This window comes from Vespula pensylvanica, chromosome 10, assembly GCF_014466175.1.
Source record: "Vespula pensylvanica isolate Volc-1 chromosome 10, ASM1446617v1, whole genome shotgun sequence".
NCBI lineage: Eukaryota > Metazoa > Arthropoda > Insecta > Hymenoptera > Vespidae > Vespula > Vespula pensylvanica.
The window spans coordinates 5,507,737-5,524,969 of NC_057694.1; the positions used below are offsets into that span (position 1 = coordinate 5,507,737).

Below are 17,233 nucleotides of genomic sequence, written 5' to 3' on the forward strand. Positions count from 1 at the left end.
AAAAAGACAAAGAGAGAAAGAAAAAAAAAGAGAGAGAAAGAAAAAGGAAAGAAAGTGTTAGAGCGTGCTCGTGAATTTCGCCGCGAGAGAACGATATAAAAATTGAAAATGAAAATAGATAATGTGTTATTTCATCGATCGAGGGTGTAAATAAAAGTAAAGCAATATTTTTATCTACAATATACACCTATTTAATTATCTATCTATCTACGGACATACGTAATTTTTAACAATCTTTCGATGATATTCGCTTACGATCAATTAACGTTCGTTTTGATCTGCTTTATTGTCGATCGCTAAGATTAATGAAGATCGTAATCTACGTTAATTTAAACAGTGGACAGATATGATGCATGGACAATGTATCGACGTACGAATATCCGCGTAACGAATCCGATTAACTTGGTATGACCGAGTAGAATTCCATCCGGAATTATATAATATTCATTGAATGGAAACAAACTGATAATGACTTTCGATTTCTTTCTTCTCTTTTCGGCAGGCTATTCGAGCCATTCAATTAAAAAGTACATTACCTATCAATTATTTATTTATTTATTTTTTATATCTAATAAACTCTATCCGATGCATTATCACGTATTTACGTTTAAAAAATAAAATTCAAATATTCATCTACGCGTAACGTTCGAGCGATTGATTTTTTATCAAATCTTACAATTTTACAGTCACGAGAGAGAGAAATAATTCAAAGAAGGAAAAAAAATAAAAAAAAAAAAGAAAAGTAACGAAGACGATAGGGTCTATCTTTCGAATTACCACCGTAAAAGATTAAATATGAGGGGAGAGAGAGAGAGAGAGAGAGAGAGGGACGAAGAGTAAACTACTTGGACGCAAATCCAAGTAATCGTGTTAGGTAAATATCTAAGATCGTGAATGCGAACGGATTAGGAAAAGTGGATATTATCTGTGAGATTTTTTTTTTCTTCTTAATATCGCGATAAATGCATAGACGAGTTAGCAACGTTCAGATAAAGTTTCAATATCGTGTTATATAAATAAAACAAAAAAGAAATCGTATTTAAAACAATAGTAATAAGTAATTAAAAACAAAGTTCACGGCCACCTCTAGAACATTGGTGGTTACGGCTTCCTTACGATCGATCGAATATGCAAAGACCAGAAAAATGTAGTGCATTCGGCCAGCAAATCGTATCTACCCGTTCTAATCCGTTCAAAACTATCATCACAATCCACTTACCCCAATGTGGAAAGAAAACCTGAAACACTTCCCTCGGCGTAGAGACTGACGATATCGCCGAGATGAAGGAAACTCGCCGAACCAAGAATTTCACCCATTTTGTAGTGCTTTTCCTTCGCGAGTTTCCCAATACCTCAAAATCGGAGGTAAACGCCTCGATCACTACACCTTAGCCGATCGAATTAGTCATGGCGACACCTGAAAGGAGAAAAGAAGAAAAAAAAAAAGAAGAGAAGATTAGTATTAATAAAAAGATCTCAGGAGAAATACATGAAAAGAGAAGCAATAAATTTCAATTAATTCCAATGTAATTGAAAATTCGTAATATTTTTTATAATACCAATTGCTAAAACGATCTAAGGCAATTTAACATTTTGAATGGATAAACGCGATTATTTGATGACATTTATTTCGTTTACTAATAACCTTTAACCTTTTTTTATCCACAATCGTTAAACCATTTACTTACTACTACTACTACTTTTTTCTCATGAGAAAGAGAGTAACGTCTATGAGAGCTATTTTAGTTTTCGTCTGTATAAATCGTGTATTTAGGATACAACGAACGAAAACATCGAAGATTAAGTGATTTTAAGAATGGCTTATCGGACGCAAACGACCGACCGAACGATCAAATGGGCCGCAACGAGGTCGGCTTTGAATTTATCTGACCCTTAACCTTCGCTTATACGCTCGGAATAATGCTAAAGAATTAAATGTTTTTTCCAAGGTTAATTTTTTTTTACAAAGCTATTCGTTTCACAAGGAACCAACGTTGTTATTCCACTATTGTTTTTTAAATCGTAAATAATTTGCGTCCTACCTTTGTGACCGTAAAAAAAGAAAAAGAGAAAAAAAAGCAGGAATAAGAATTATTAGAGGTACATTCTCCTAGTTGATAATGATCCCTTTACATTTTTTTAAAGAAATCACCATACCTGTTCACTTTGAATCAAAACGTACATACTTCGAAAGTACTTTTCAAATTCTATTTTTGGTAGCCTCCTTTGCGTAATACGGGATTTTGGATGAACGATCTTATCTACACTGAAGCATTCATTTTCTCTCCCTTCTACTTTTTTATTTTGAATGTCAATGCAAGTTCGTATCGCCTATTTATGACTCAAGAGTTTTTTAAACGTTCACGATTTCATAATGCCTTTCTAATGTCTCTCCAAGTGCGATCACATTGCGTGTATACGAACCTATTTGAATAGATATGAATGGATGATAGAAAGGAGAGAGAGAAAGAGAGAGAGAAACGATTAAATTATGAATGAGAGATCACCGTAACGAAGGACGGATTTACAATGGATGTGTGATCGTCACGAACAATCAACAAATTTTCGTTCGAACGAGACCAATTATTAATCTATATGATTAATGTGCTTTATCAAAACACAGAGAATTTTTATCCAATATTTTTTCTTTAACTTATTCTCTCTCTCTCTCTCTCTCTCTCTCTCTCTCTCTCTCTCACTCTCTCTCTCTCTCTTCTCTTTTTTCTCTCAAGATTACCAATGAAATAGCCTTTGATAAAAAAAAAAATGTCGAGATAATCGAAATTGAGGAAACACTTTCTTATTGCACGGAGTTCACGCTTAACGCGTGTAAAATATGTACATATTGCATAATGAATGACTTGAGCCATAACACATACACGTGACCAAGAGGCTCGAGGGAAATGTTAAGCACGTGATAAAGTTTGATGTTAGACGTCGTAGCATAGTCGTAATTAGCAACTCGCGTAGAAGACGATGCGCTTTGCCTACACTTTATTTCTTTGATTTGAAAAGAAAAAGAAAAGGGAAAAAAAGAAAGAAAAAAGAAACAAGAGAAAAAAGAAAAGAAACAAAAAGAATCATGAGAAAAAGAGAAAAAGAGTGAAAAGGAGGAAATAGAAAGTGAGAAAGAGAAAATAGCAAATGGAAAATAGGAAAAAAGAAAATAAAGATAAAGAAAATCTGAGATAGATTATGAAAATAAACTGGAGAAATCGTTATTAAACAAACGTATGTTCGTTTTATATAAAGGAATTTCCAACAAGATGGTTCTCTACAACAATCGATCGAATTCTTTCTATCATGAAACGTTTATCCTACGCGTTTCGTCTTCCTCGATGAAACGTAACGAGATATAATTTTCGCCTTGTATACATAATCACACATACGTACTTAGTTACGTACATACGTATATACATATACGTGCTTGCAATAAATGCACTAAGACGTTATTACAATGTAAAAAAAAAAAAAGAAAGAAAAAAGCAAACTGACAGATGTTCCATGGGCATATTTCTTCTTTGTTATTGTCGACGGTGGGGTCGATCCAGAGCAACGATCAATTGGCCGTCAATATGGCCTAATGGAAATGCACCGATGCATCGATAAACGAGAGATGAGTACTTATTTACTGAGTTATAATCCCATCCTCGAAAGTTATCGAACGACGTTCGGGACGACACGATATCGTGTAAGATCCATGCATTTCAAAATATTTTCAATTAGACGAAACTCGTTCGAATTTTACATTTTTCCTTTTTTTTTTTTTTTTTTTTTGTTACTCTATCTCTTCGAATGAAAGTTAAATTTTTTAAGAGAACGTAATACGATTTCGAAAAACACAAAAAAGAAAAAGAAAAGCAAAGAAAAGGAAAAAATTATTTAGGCATATCGCGTAAAGTAAACTTAGTGTCCCACTCGTTCGAGACTCATTTTGTAAGGGAAACCTCTTGGGTCCCCTTTTTAGCAGACCCAACTAAGTAACAACTAAAACGCTCAGGTTTCATAAAAGACAGTATCGAGTTTTCATGAATCGCGCGAGCCACCATGAGAGATTTACGTTACAAAGTCTAAAACGTTACATTTTTTTCCCAAGGATTTCCACCTACTACTCGACGATAGATAGAAAGATATTTTTACGTGATTCTTTCCTGGGTCGTTCTTGAAAACGAAAGTGACAGAGAAAGAAATGGAAAGAGAGAAAAAAAAAGAGAGAAAGAAAGAGAAAGGAAGTACGTGAGGAAGAGAGAGAGAGAGAGAGAGAAAAAGAGATAGAAAGAGAGAATGAAATCGTCCTTGATAAGACTTAATGCACTGAGCCAACGTCACCCTTTAAATTTATGAACGAAGAGCGGCGATCTTCAATGGCGCGCCGTAAGAATAACATCCATAATTTTCCAAGACGTTGCCAGTAACTCCTCGAAAAGTGTGAAATATATATATATATATATATATATATATATATATATATATATATATATATAAAGAGAGAGAAAATCGGTATTTATGGAGAAGCAATCGAACTTAAGATTTTGCAGTAATCTTGAAATTTTTTATATGAACGTTCGATGATCGCCGAAAAATAATTAAGCGACGATGTAATAATACTTATCATCTACAAAAACAGATTTGAATATACACATATACGAGTGCAACATAAAAGGAATGAAAACATTACGTCTGATTATTACGAATCGTTGCATCGTATACATCGTTTCTCCTGTCTGATGTCAATAACCCGTTGGCTTTGCTGGGTTCGATCGTATCGCCGGCTCGGGATGATCTATAAAACGTTATATCCGTTTTACAACGAAATAAAGTGGGTTACTAACGACTAAGTTAGATAGTCTCACGTTGTTGAGCGACATATGTACACGCTTGTGGGAACGTTCCTTCTATTTCGCTCTTATTTTCTATCTAATCTCGGACCTGCAACCTGCCACTCGGTTGAAATAATAAACCTAATAAAATAAATATATATATATATGTATATATATATATGTATATGCATGTGTGTATTACTTTGCATTCCATAGGCAACGCTACGACAATATATATAATAAAATATTATAAAATATTTACGAACACTATCTACAATTAAGTTTTTTTATTCCTATATACTTAAATGAATATAAAATTAAATAATTACATGAATTACTAAATATAAACATTGAAAGTGTACATTACACAATTGACCGATGTGCAAGGATATATATCGGCAAAAGTCGCTGGAAATAATTTTATAAATCAGTTGCCCTTTTTCGAGACTTTTTAAGTCACTTTTTCTACTTTTTTTTTTTTTTTCATACTGTAAAACTACAAGCTAAAAGAAAATTTTGTTATTCTATCATTCGGAAAACGATGTAGCTAAGAACTTTTTTCTTTCTCCCTCTTTCTCTGTCTCGTTTTTCTTCGCGTTCTCACTTCATTTTTTACGCTTCATTTTTACGAGATGATGTTTTAACAGCTATCGATATGATTATCGGTATCGGTAAACGAGCTGATTATTACCATACCAGTTTTCGAGAAGATACAGTAGGAATAGCACGTTGTAACCAACTGTTCGAGACAGGCACGCACGTGGAATAACGTTGAACGCAATACCAATACCGCAACCGCTGGTTAGTTCCATTATCGTCGTTAATGCTAAACGATACAACACTAAATAAGGGCAAACTCGGTAATCAGAGTATGATACGTGCAATTCGAATTCTCGTGAATCCTGAAAGATCCTAACATCCAAATATAGATCTTTTTATTTCGCTTAGGAAAATATAATTTTTACTTCGCTAATAATCTTCGCAATATACCTCGCTAATCTTATCTTATCGATTCCTTAATTAAAAAAAAAGAAAGAAAGAAAAAAATATTGATTAACATAAGAGAAAAATTATTACAAAATTAATTCAGGCTGATATCAATTACTATATTATTTTCATTTTAAACATACGTGTAGAAATATATACATATATATATATACATACATGTGTTATATGTACGTGTCTACCTCCGTATAAATTGTAATTCGAAATTTAATGAAAATTTGTCGAAGATATCTTGTTGAATGTTCGTTCGCGAGAATAACAATGGCATCCGATTCGTAAGTTCAAATACAGCTGTTGGCTAACACTTAGCACACGCGATACGATGCGTAACAGGTTCCTTACGTTTCTCTCTCTCTCTCTCTCTCTCTCTCTCTCTCTCTCTCTCTCTCTCTCATTCTCTAGCCATCTATCTCTATCTAGTATCTTTCCTTTTCATGACTATCCTTTTCTTCTTCAAGGCGAATTCAAAAGAAGTTTCGTCGTCGATCACATGGATCGTCGTCGGCTTTGATACGCAGCGATTTAAAGGGATCCATGTTTCTTAAGAATGTCTTTTGGTAGGCACGATAAACACGTGCGTCAAATATTTCCTTTCTCATTCACGATAGGACAAGTTGACCTCTATTTTACATAAACATCTATTTACTTACACTCGTACTTCTCGGAATCTCTTTTAGTTCGTTGTCCTTGATATGAAAACAAAAGAAAAAGAAAACAAAATAAAACACGAAGAAACTTTCGATGATAATTTCATCTTTATTCTCCTAACGATATAACTCTACCAAACGAAACTCGAACGCTCGACTTTTTCTAACGTTTTCTCTCGGCCAAAACTTTTGCGTTAGCTCTTAGTTTCTAACGATCGTCTTTCGATATGACTTTCCTAAAATTAATGATAACGGGATACTTATCTAATAACCGAACGTTGATATGTTAATGTTACATTTCTTGCTGTACTCTTTATAGCTGTAAGATAATAAATAAACAGATATTATAAACTATATACGAAGAAGAAAAAAGAGACAGAAAGAAAGAGAAATAGATAGAGAGAGAGAGAGACAGAGAGAGAGAGAGAGAGAGAGAAACATAATATTTTCAAATTAATAGTTCATTTTCTTTATGAGTTCTTGTCCCACCTTTCTCTCTCTCTCTCTCTCTCTCTCTCTCTCTCTCTCTCTCTCTCTCTCTCTCTCTCTCTCTCTCTCTCTCTCTCTCTCTCCCCAATGAATACTCGCAAATTGGAAATTTTTGATTCGCGAAATACGTTTCCATACTTTTACAAATAAAATCTCTATCTATTTTTGGATTCGATAGATAGATTTTCTCGATGAAATTTTACGAATATAGGATCAAACAGCTGTACGCTCTACTTGACCCTCGTCAAGAACGAGTCCATTCGAGTGAACTCGACGATGGTGACGACGACACTACGATGACAGCGACGACGGACGACGACGTTGCGATTTCTCTCTCTCTCTCTCTCTCTCTCTCTCTCTCTCTCTCTCTCTCTCTCTCTCTCTCTCTCTCTCTCTCTCTCTCTCTCTCTCTCTCTCTCTCTCTCTTACTCTCTCTTTCTTTCTTTTTCTTTATACATGATGTACATGCTCCTCACGTATACACACTTACTTAATACGTACATGTATACGTACATAAGTAGATAGAGTGAACGCACTACTATACTACCTACTACTACTATACACTCTACTACTCCATCCAACTCTCTTGAAGTTTCTTAGCGTACGTCCAAATGTAGTAAAACCCGCCTTTTCATTCCGATTTATATACTCGCGTCTCTGACGAAAGTAAAGTTTCCTTCCGCGACGAAAGGAAAGAGTACCGAGAAGAAAAAAAAAAAAGAACATAATAATAAAAATGAGAGACATAGAAATAGACGACTGACTTTCAAGTTTTTACGGAAAGTTTTTACGGAAAGTTTTACGTCGACGATTCGACGAGGATACACATTGTCGAGGAAAGTCTAAAAGAAAGTCTACTACTGAACGATATCGAAACGTATATTTCGCGATGGAAAAAAAAAGAAACGAAATAAAGAAAAAGAGGAAAAGAAAACTCGGAGAAAAAAATTGAGAGAGAGAGAGAGAGAGAGAGAGAGACGAAAAATGATATGGAAGCGTGCACTTTGCACTTACGCGGGAGTAGAGAGACTCTCGTTATAAAGTAGGAAAAAAAAAGAAAGAGAACTCGAATAATAATACACACATATATCTCGCAAAGAACGAAAAGAAGAAAAACGTGTTTACTTACACACTTCTTTGTCGGCGATACGCCGGAACACTCGTTGCTGACTTCACGTTGTCGATCGAAATCGTTGGAGAGGCGGCGGGTGCGTGTACGTTCGCACCGGTCGAGACGAGCACTTGTAAATGTCTCTTTCTATCTCTCTCTCTCTCTCTCTCACTCAAGTTCTCTCTCTCTCTCTCTCTCTATCTATCTATCTATCTATCTATCTATCTCTCTCTCACTCCAACTATCCTTCGTAAACGGTCTCGAAAAAGAAGCTCGATCGTTGAACGTAACGTCTTAAGAAAATGTTAATGATCGTAAAGAGCCCACGATCGAATCTCGATCTCTCACAAATTCGGAGAAGATGAAGAAAAAAAACGCAATGGTGTATGCGAGTCTATGTATGAGACGACTATAACGATGTAAGAATAAAACGTTTATTCACATCGGTAGATCGATCGATCTCGTATATACATATAACTCTTACTCCTATACGATTTCACGATAGGAACGCTCGTTCGTTCCTCTTCGCCTCGGGTCCTCTTCGGAGCGCCTATGGTACGCGCGCGCACTCACACAATCGCGCGCGCACTCACTCAAACAACACTGACTGTCTCACGTATAAGGATATACGTATGTATCTATCGACGGGGAAAAAAAACACGCCACGTAACGGAATGACATTCGAACCGTACGGTGGTTCTGAAACAACTGAAGGTAGTTGGAGGCTCCGCGCCGATCGAGCCACCTCTCTCGCGCATACCCCCACCACTCGCCGTATCCCCTCCCCACCACTCCCTCAACCTACGACCGCTCCGTCTTCTTTTGCATATGGCGGACTGACTGTTGTCGGTTCCCCGCCCAATCCTCGCGCAAGATCTTTCTCTTTTTCTTTCCTTTTCTTTCTTTTTCTTTCTTCCTTCCTTTCGTTCTCATTATTTTTTTCTCATCGTCCAATCTCGTGTACTCTTCTCAAATATTTCTCTCTTTTTATATCGTGAAAATGCATTCGCTTTCGGAAAATGCATCCGTGCATGCGACGTCGTTTTTATTAATTAGTTCGTTCTTGAAAAATATTCTATGGTCTTTTTCCTTATCTTTTTCTTTTCTTTCTTTTTTTTTTTTCTTCTTCTTTTTTTCTTTTTTTTCTTTTAGAAACTCGAACATCGCCAATCGATTATTTACGGAATTTAAATAGCATACGTACGCGCTTATCTATCCGCGCGTTGCTTTAGAACGCAAACGGTGGCACTTTGGAGCAGAGTATTTCCAAGCTAAACAGACTTGTAAAAATAAAGTTTAAGATACTTGCGATAGAGGATATGGCGAGAAGGCTCCTCGATGCAATCGTTTTTCTAATGCTTTGGAACGCGGCCGATTCTATTATCTCTCTGTCGTTTAATGCGTTACTAGGTTAGAGATAATTACATTTTCGTTTTACATAAAGTTACGTCGTGATTAATTTGATTCGTGAGTACACGCGCTTGTCAAAAGAATTTATTACATGAAATTCGAGCGCCTCGTGACGAGAGAAGTGGTAGAATGCGCGCGCAATTACGAATCATCATCCATCGGTATTGCAGACGGCCGCGTGAACAAACAAACATTTCGGCTCTTTCGATAAGGCACAACGTGCTAAGCTAAAAAAAGAAACGTTTCTCTTTCCTCGCGATCCAAGAAGTATGAATACTTTCGTAGAAGAGGAATCCGAAATAAATTTCGGATATGTGTCGAAGGTTCGAAGAAATGATGATATACCAACTGGCTTGCATCCTTTTTTCTTTTTTCATTTTATTGTACCAAAAAATTGCATCTTGTTCGATCATTGTTAATTTAATATAATATATATATTTATAATTTTATATATATATATACTTTTTTTTTGTTATATCTTATTTATAATAAATACTTTTATAGAGTAGTGTAGTGTTCATGTTGTCGCTCTTTATTGTGTTGCCATGAGAACGCGGAATCAGCGAGTTTCTTTCAATCGTCGTCGTTATGCTAGCTAGAAAAAATGTCCTGCGATCGATCAGACTTGGAAAAGTCGAACGTTCCTTTTTTCTCTTACTTTAGTTTCTAACGTAAGATTAATCGGTTATCTGGATACTCGTCCATTTAGATTAATAAAAATCATCGATTCAAGAATCAATGGGATATATTTTTTAAACGCCTTTTCGAACGAGAACGTTCAAGGGCGAATGAGATTATTATCGGATTCGTTCTCACATTTCTTCGATGATGCGAGCATTCGGACAGAGACGATTCGTATTTACATAAATTAAAACAATATATGTAGGTATAACTCTAAGGAAATTTAATAATTATCTTAAGACTCTGATCGGCTCAAGTCGGTTCGCTTATTGTCTTACAATTTTTAATCATAATTTTACGTATATATATATATATCGTTGAAGATCGGTTTAATCTAATTCAAGATCAAGTTGAATATATGCGGCCGCATATATATATGTTTGTACAAATAAATAAATAAATAAATAAATAAATAAATAAATATATACGTCGAATATCGAGAGAAGTAAGCAACCGATTTGAACTGACCGAGAGTTTTAACGAGTCAAAAGCGGTAGAGCTAATTATCGCGTACCGTAAGAAAATATATACCTCTACAGACACCAATAATTCGATCTCACGATTGTAGGGTGAAACGCCGAAACGTCCTCCGAAAAAAACGTTTAATTGCTTACGCTGATACCATAGCTTAACCAACGTACTCAACGAACGATTTAAGTGCTTTACTATATATATATATATATATACATATATCAATATGTGTATATATATATATATACATATACATATATGTATATGTATATCACTTTACAAAGCCATTTTCAATTTTTCCTCAATTTCCTGCAAACTCTGCGACGATTATTCTTATGTATTTATATATCGTAACATATATATCGATTCTTCTTAATTCTTCGTGAGTCGTTCGATTAACATGACATCGTTTCAAGATTTGATGAGTCCAATTGAACACATTGTCTAAAAGATCTCGTTAACACTTTGCGAGATGACATTAATATTATCATTATTTGAATTTAATTTTCATTAATGCTCGATCAACGATTCGTTTTATTAATTTCTATTGGCTCCTATCGGAATCTACGTACAGATTTTGATATATTCAAGAATATTTTTTTTTATTTTTATCTCCTTTTTCCTTTTTTTTTTTTTCTTTTATTATTTCCGAGGAAAAAAAAAGAATAACAGACGCGAAGATAATATTGTTACGGAAAAGAGGAAAATTCTACTGTAACGTATCTAACGAAATTTCTATTTCGGCAGAGACATATGAAATTAGATAGTTATTATCTCATCTCGTTATTCACCGTTCTTATTCTTTGATAATTACAAGCATCTTTCTCTCTCTCTCTCTCTCTCTCTATATATATATATATATATATATATATATATATATATTCGTTAATAAATCAAAAATGTCTACTATATTTTGCTTACGAAGTAAGATTTTCTTTGTATACTGACATCGTCGGACGAGAAAATATATCTCTATGCTTTTTGACTGGTCAAATTGCACTTAACGAAAATCGGTAAAATTTTCTTTGCGACGTGTGTAACACGTACACGCGTACACGCAGCATACAGACATACACACTCATACACAGAGACACACAACACACATTCTTCTCTTAGTAATATTATAAGTACAAGATAGTTTGAAATTTCTGTTGGCTCGACAAAAAAAAACGTAAGAACAATTATCTCGTGTAAATGAGGAGAGCAAAGAGAAAAAAATAAAAAGAAAAAAAGAAAAAATATTCCGTGTCGCAATGGATGCCAATTCTATTCTTTATACAGAACAGATATCTAACGTTTAGCATAACTTCGATTTAATTGAGATAAATATACAAAGTCCATATCTCGACATCCATCACGATTTTTTTACATACAGTGTTTCTTATTCTTCTGATTTAATTATTAATCATTTATATCTCTAGTCATTTAGGCTGATATAATACGATGGTAAGATCTCTCTACGTACCATTAGATCAGATATATCAGCACAATTCTGTATAAGGTAAGAAAAAGCCAATTAACATAAGGAAGGTAAGGATTACTTAAAGATTAAAACGTAATATTGAGTGGAGAGGTGGGGGAATGTAGGGGTACAGAGGTAAGATAGGGGGACGGGGGCGGCATCGTTTCCATTGGATAATTGTATAGAACTAGTTTCAATCATATCTGGATCATATTTGCAATATCGCACATTTAAAATTCAAATCAACCGTTAATGCGGTTATATATATATATATATATATGTATATATGTGTGACAATTTATACCATTGATAACGTATTAGATAACATCGATGACATAATACTAAAAACACGTAGCAAAAATATTGCTGTTTCCTTCTCCCGATCGAAATGCCTCAATCTATAGGAAAAGTATTTCTTATTTTCCGGAAAAAAAAAAATCGGAAATCGGGATTATCGTAAGATAGTTAATAATCGCTTCAAAAAAGAAATAATCGTGTACCTATTGGTCTGTAAAGATAAGAGATACATATCTATTTTGAAATTTTGAAATAATATCAATTTAAACGCCGATAGAGATATGTCGATAATAAACAACGAGATGTTATACAAACGATTTGACAAATCAAAATGATGATATTTTTTTAATAGATATCTATCTACTACTGCAATCTCTTCTATCCTAATTATAGAAACGATATTGTTCTAATATTAAGAACGATAGGGGTAAGATTATGGCTACGAACGTAATAATATTCTTGAAATGCCTTATCCGAAGCTCGCTACATATGTATATTTGTCGATTTTAAAAAGTCATCTTTATCATATTCTCTAATCTTCGACATCTGTGAATTTTGCACAAGTCGACATTTATAAGGAATAAAATACAACGTATTTCTTCTCTCTATCTCTCTCTTTTTTTTTTTTTTTTTTTTTTTCGTTATATTGTCGCCCATTTTCAAAGTTCAAATAATCTCGTTTTAGGCACAAAATAGGCTACGATCTAATATACACTCGTCTCTTGTAAGGGTTTCATAGTTGACAAATGTAGTAGGTTTGATTTGGAAGTATTATCGATGCGATGTTCAATATTTGTGAAAAAATGTCAACAATTCCAGTGTATTCGTTTGGATTGAAAAAATGACGTATGAAAGATTTTTAATTTGGCGTTATAACCAGACGGTGTGCACTGAGACACTTTCTTTAATGCAAACGTACGATAACGATAATCAGCAACTGGCTAGGAAAGAAACTTAAATCGTAAAATGACGAATGCCAAAGAAATAAAAGCGTTTAAACAGAAGGAAAAACAAACAACATTTGCAAAAAAAATAAAAAATGATTATTAAAACTATTCGTTTACTTAAATGAACATTCGTTAGTAAAACTACATATTTTCAGTAGAGTCATGCGAATATGATAACTACTATACATATCTAGTTAATTCTATGATACATGTATAATGATAATATGAGATCTTAAAACGTGACTTCACCTCGATCACTTCGACCTGCAGAATAGACGCAAATTCTCTGTAATGTGTTTCCTTTCTCGTTTTCAATGAAACATCTCGAAAATACAAAATCAATTGACACCTTGAGAAAGTCAAAATAAAGTGACATATAAAAGCAACTATGTATCGATATAACGCACAAAGAAAACATTCAACATTAGAAATGATACGACAGAAACTATAATGTACATTCTAATACACATTGTTATAATCGTCTCTCACAACTTTCTCTCTCTTGCCATTTCAACAACATATTTCCCGATGTATAATATTTTCTTTGCTTTTCGCCAAATTTACATTTAGGATGGACACAGGTGCAAAGACGACAAATGCAGCAAATCTTCCTAATAACGCATATGGTTTTTATCCAATTTTGTAACATATATCAACGTACAATGACAAAATGCAATAGAAATAACAGGAAAAATAAGACGGCATATAATTTAGAATAACAAAAAAAAAATAATAATAATAATAATAATAGTAATAATAATAAAAAATAAAAGAAATCTATTTTATATGATACTTCAAAAAGTATAGAGCCATATTCGTCTACTTAATTTCTTAATAATCGACATTTCAGAATAACGAATTACACATTGCCGTTCGCGTCACCGTGAAACTAAATCACCGAGAATGATTCCATACTCACGAAGGTCTTAAATAATTATTTTATAATAAGGTCGAGTAATATCCATTTGTTCTTCCTTATACGAAAGGCAAAATATAACGCATAAAATATGAGCGCAATCCTCGTTGATGAAAAATATACGACATACATATGTATATGGAATTTACATGTTAACGTGAATGTAAGAAATTTTACCAAAATTTTATTTCTCGATCGATGTATAAAATAATTTTTTCCAATTGTTTCTTTTGAATTAATTACATATTAACAAAAGGTTATGCGCTCATAAATAAAATCAAGGATCCACTTCGATGGATGCACTGACATAAGAGAGAAGCAATATAATATAATAATATTACTCTAAATTTATTATAACATTTTTGTGTGATAAAAATTAAAAAATAAAATGAATCTACGCGTTTTTATATATTTCGAAAATAAACACGATAGAATTTCAATTAAATTTTCATTCTTTTAATAATAGCTCTCTCTCCCTTTTATATAAGCTTTCATAACGAACTTCAAGAAGTTGGTCCGAGCATAAATACAATTTCTTATTTTCATTATCGATTTTTAATTAGCACATTGAATAGAATCAATATAAAACCTCTATTATAATGTTAGAAATTTTCATATCGCGTACGACTAATTCATAATCTGCCAATAAAGATATATCACACTACAATTTAGCAAGCAATTTAAATAACGTAAAAAATGTAAAATAACAGAATCAATTAACACAGAACACTTATCTCGTTCTTACTAGTTTTTGTAAGCAATTCTTTCATGAGACCCATAGAATAAGGCACATTTCTCTGCCCACGAAAGGCACTAAAATACCATGGCTATACGTGTCTCTCGTATAAAGTTAATCGTTTTTATTGAACTTGAATTAAACAAAGAGGAGAGATCAGTTTCGAACAAAATACTATTATCCGTCAACGATTATTGTGCACCATAATTTGTACATATTCGGTTTCCAACGAATCTGCTGTTTTTGGCGTTAATATCCTATATTATTCATTTTCCTTTTTTCCAAATTTTTTGTTACCAATTAGAAAAAATTGACTATTTTTATACCTCACATAATATATATTCTTTTCCCTTCGGTAACATCTTGCCCGAGTTTTCAATTCTTACCACGAAAAATCTTTGAGATACTGAACGTAACATCCCTGAGGTTTCTCAACATTACCAAGGACTCTCAAATACTTAAAGCATTCGATTGATAAAAAATATATAACGACTATGCAGAAACATCAAAGGGCCTACACCTTCGAGCGATCTTTGAAAATGTTAGAAATGTGCTTCGGGATTTGTTTATTCTGAAAAAATATAAATATTTTTCTTTTATGCAAAAGAGACTCGCGTAATTTGATTTAATATCCTGTTTATCCGAAAATGGCTTGGACGTAGATGTTATACATATTTTTATAATTCGCGACAAAAAAAAAAAGAAAAGAAAAAAGAAAAAAAAAACAACCATCTGCCTTAATGAAATGCATCTTAACAGTTATGCACGATAGCGAATATTACAGACTTGATAGGATGTTTAATTTTTTATAATGATTCGATACAGAAATTAGCAGATCACAGTTTATCGATTGCTTTACCTACTTTCCCCTTTCCCCCATCCCATCCAATACTCCCACACCCTCCCTTCCCCCATCCTTCTCGTAAACTATATCTCGAAATATTTTTCTCAGTGAATACCGTCGAATCTCCCGACAAGATCGTTTGAACTTTTTTCTAAATTTCATGGAACATCCGAAAACACATCTGACATCTTATTATTCGAAGATGCAATATGCCGATGAGACTTCGAACAATCACGGGTTTTCAGTTCAGTTTTGTTGCTTCTTCACAGTGGTCGATCGCATGAATTTTCATCACATTGACTGTATTATTTCGTCGTTCGAATTACGATTGAGGCACCTTTTGTATATCGTGACTTCAACGTTTCTTTGTCGTCCGCGATAGAGCCCTTCACTCGTTGTTACTTCCTGCGAGGAAAACGTACAGGGATGGCTTGATGGCAGGAAAAAGGAAGACGGGACTAGTACCCATTTTCCACCTTACATATGTATTCTATGCGATAAAAAAGAAGATTAAATAATAGAAAATAAAAAGAAAAAGATATCTCTCAGAATGATAAAGAAAATTGTGCACAGCTCTCGTAATTAGTCGTTTTACCACGGACCATGTCAAATCAAACAAACAGAAAAAAAAAGGACGACATGGCAGAATGAACGGATCCTCGGGAGGAATATTTAAAAAAAAAAAAAAAGAAAGAAAGAAACATGATTTCAAAAAAAAATTTCTCTCGCGACATTTTCTACAAAAATCAACTTTAAACAAGTATTTAACTCGTCCTAATTTATAGAAAACAACATAATTCGTTTCAAGTCCCGCAGACTGAAGGGACGTTAATAATCAGCAATAAATTGAAATCAATGTCGACGTTGCGATTGTACCGATTCGTTGTCAACTGGCCCTTACAATTTCTCTCGATAATTTCTCATGGCACGTTTTCCCACTTGATTATATTAATACATCTATATACCTCGAAAAAATCTCGACTTGTGCTCGGAAAAAAAATCAGACTCGAACCCTTTTTCTTCTTTTTTTTTTTTTTTTTATATATGTATATATATGCGTGTGTGTGTGTGTGTGTGTGTAAAAAAAAGAAAAGAAAAGAAAAGAAAAGAAAAAAGAAAAGAAAGAAGAAAAAAGAAAGAAAGAAGACGTCGAACGCCCATCTATAATAATGATTATACAATAATTACCAGCGCGCGAAGACACGAGGATATGCAAATTGGAAGAAGAAGAAAGGACGAACAAAGAACGAGAGAAAACGTTCAACGTGGACAAAGGAATAAAACCATCTCTCTCGTACACGGTTTCGAAAATCTGACATATTAACAAAAAAAAAAAAAAACAGAAAGAAAAGAAAAAGAAAAACAGAAGGAAAAAAGAACAGGAAAGGAAAGAAAGG

The 17,233-nt window shown here is 33.6% G+C and overlaps 1 protein-coding gene across 8 annotated transcripts in view; it reads right to left on the minus strand.

Annotated features, from left to right (window-relative positions):
* The window catches only part of LOC122632650 (inositol 1,4,5-trisphosphate receptor), a 30,954-nt gene extending 22,129 nt beyond the window's left edge, over positions 1-8,825 (minus strand). For 4 of the 8 annotated variants that reach the window (XM_043819735.1, XM_043819733.1, XM_043819734.1 and 1 more), the window contains exons 1-2: positions 8,091-8,824; positions 1,220-1,417 (exon numbers count right to left, since the gene is read on the minus strand). In XM_043819735.1, the coding sequence (XP_043675670.1) occupies positions 1,220-1,317 (98 nt within the window). In that variant the 5' untranslated portion in view covers positions 1,318-1,417; positions 8,091-8,824. Of the gene's footprint in view, positions 1-1,219; positions 1,418-8,090 lie in introns of all 8 variants that reach the window. The other 4 variants (XM_043819729.1, XM_043819730.1, XM_043819727.1 and 1 more) reach the window with 2 other exon arrangements.
* Between the last annotated feature and the right edge of the window lie 8,408 nt (positions 8,826-17,233).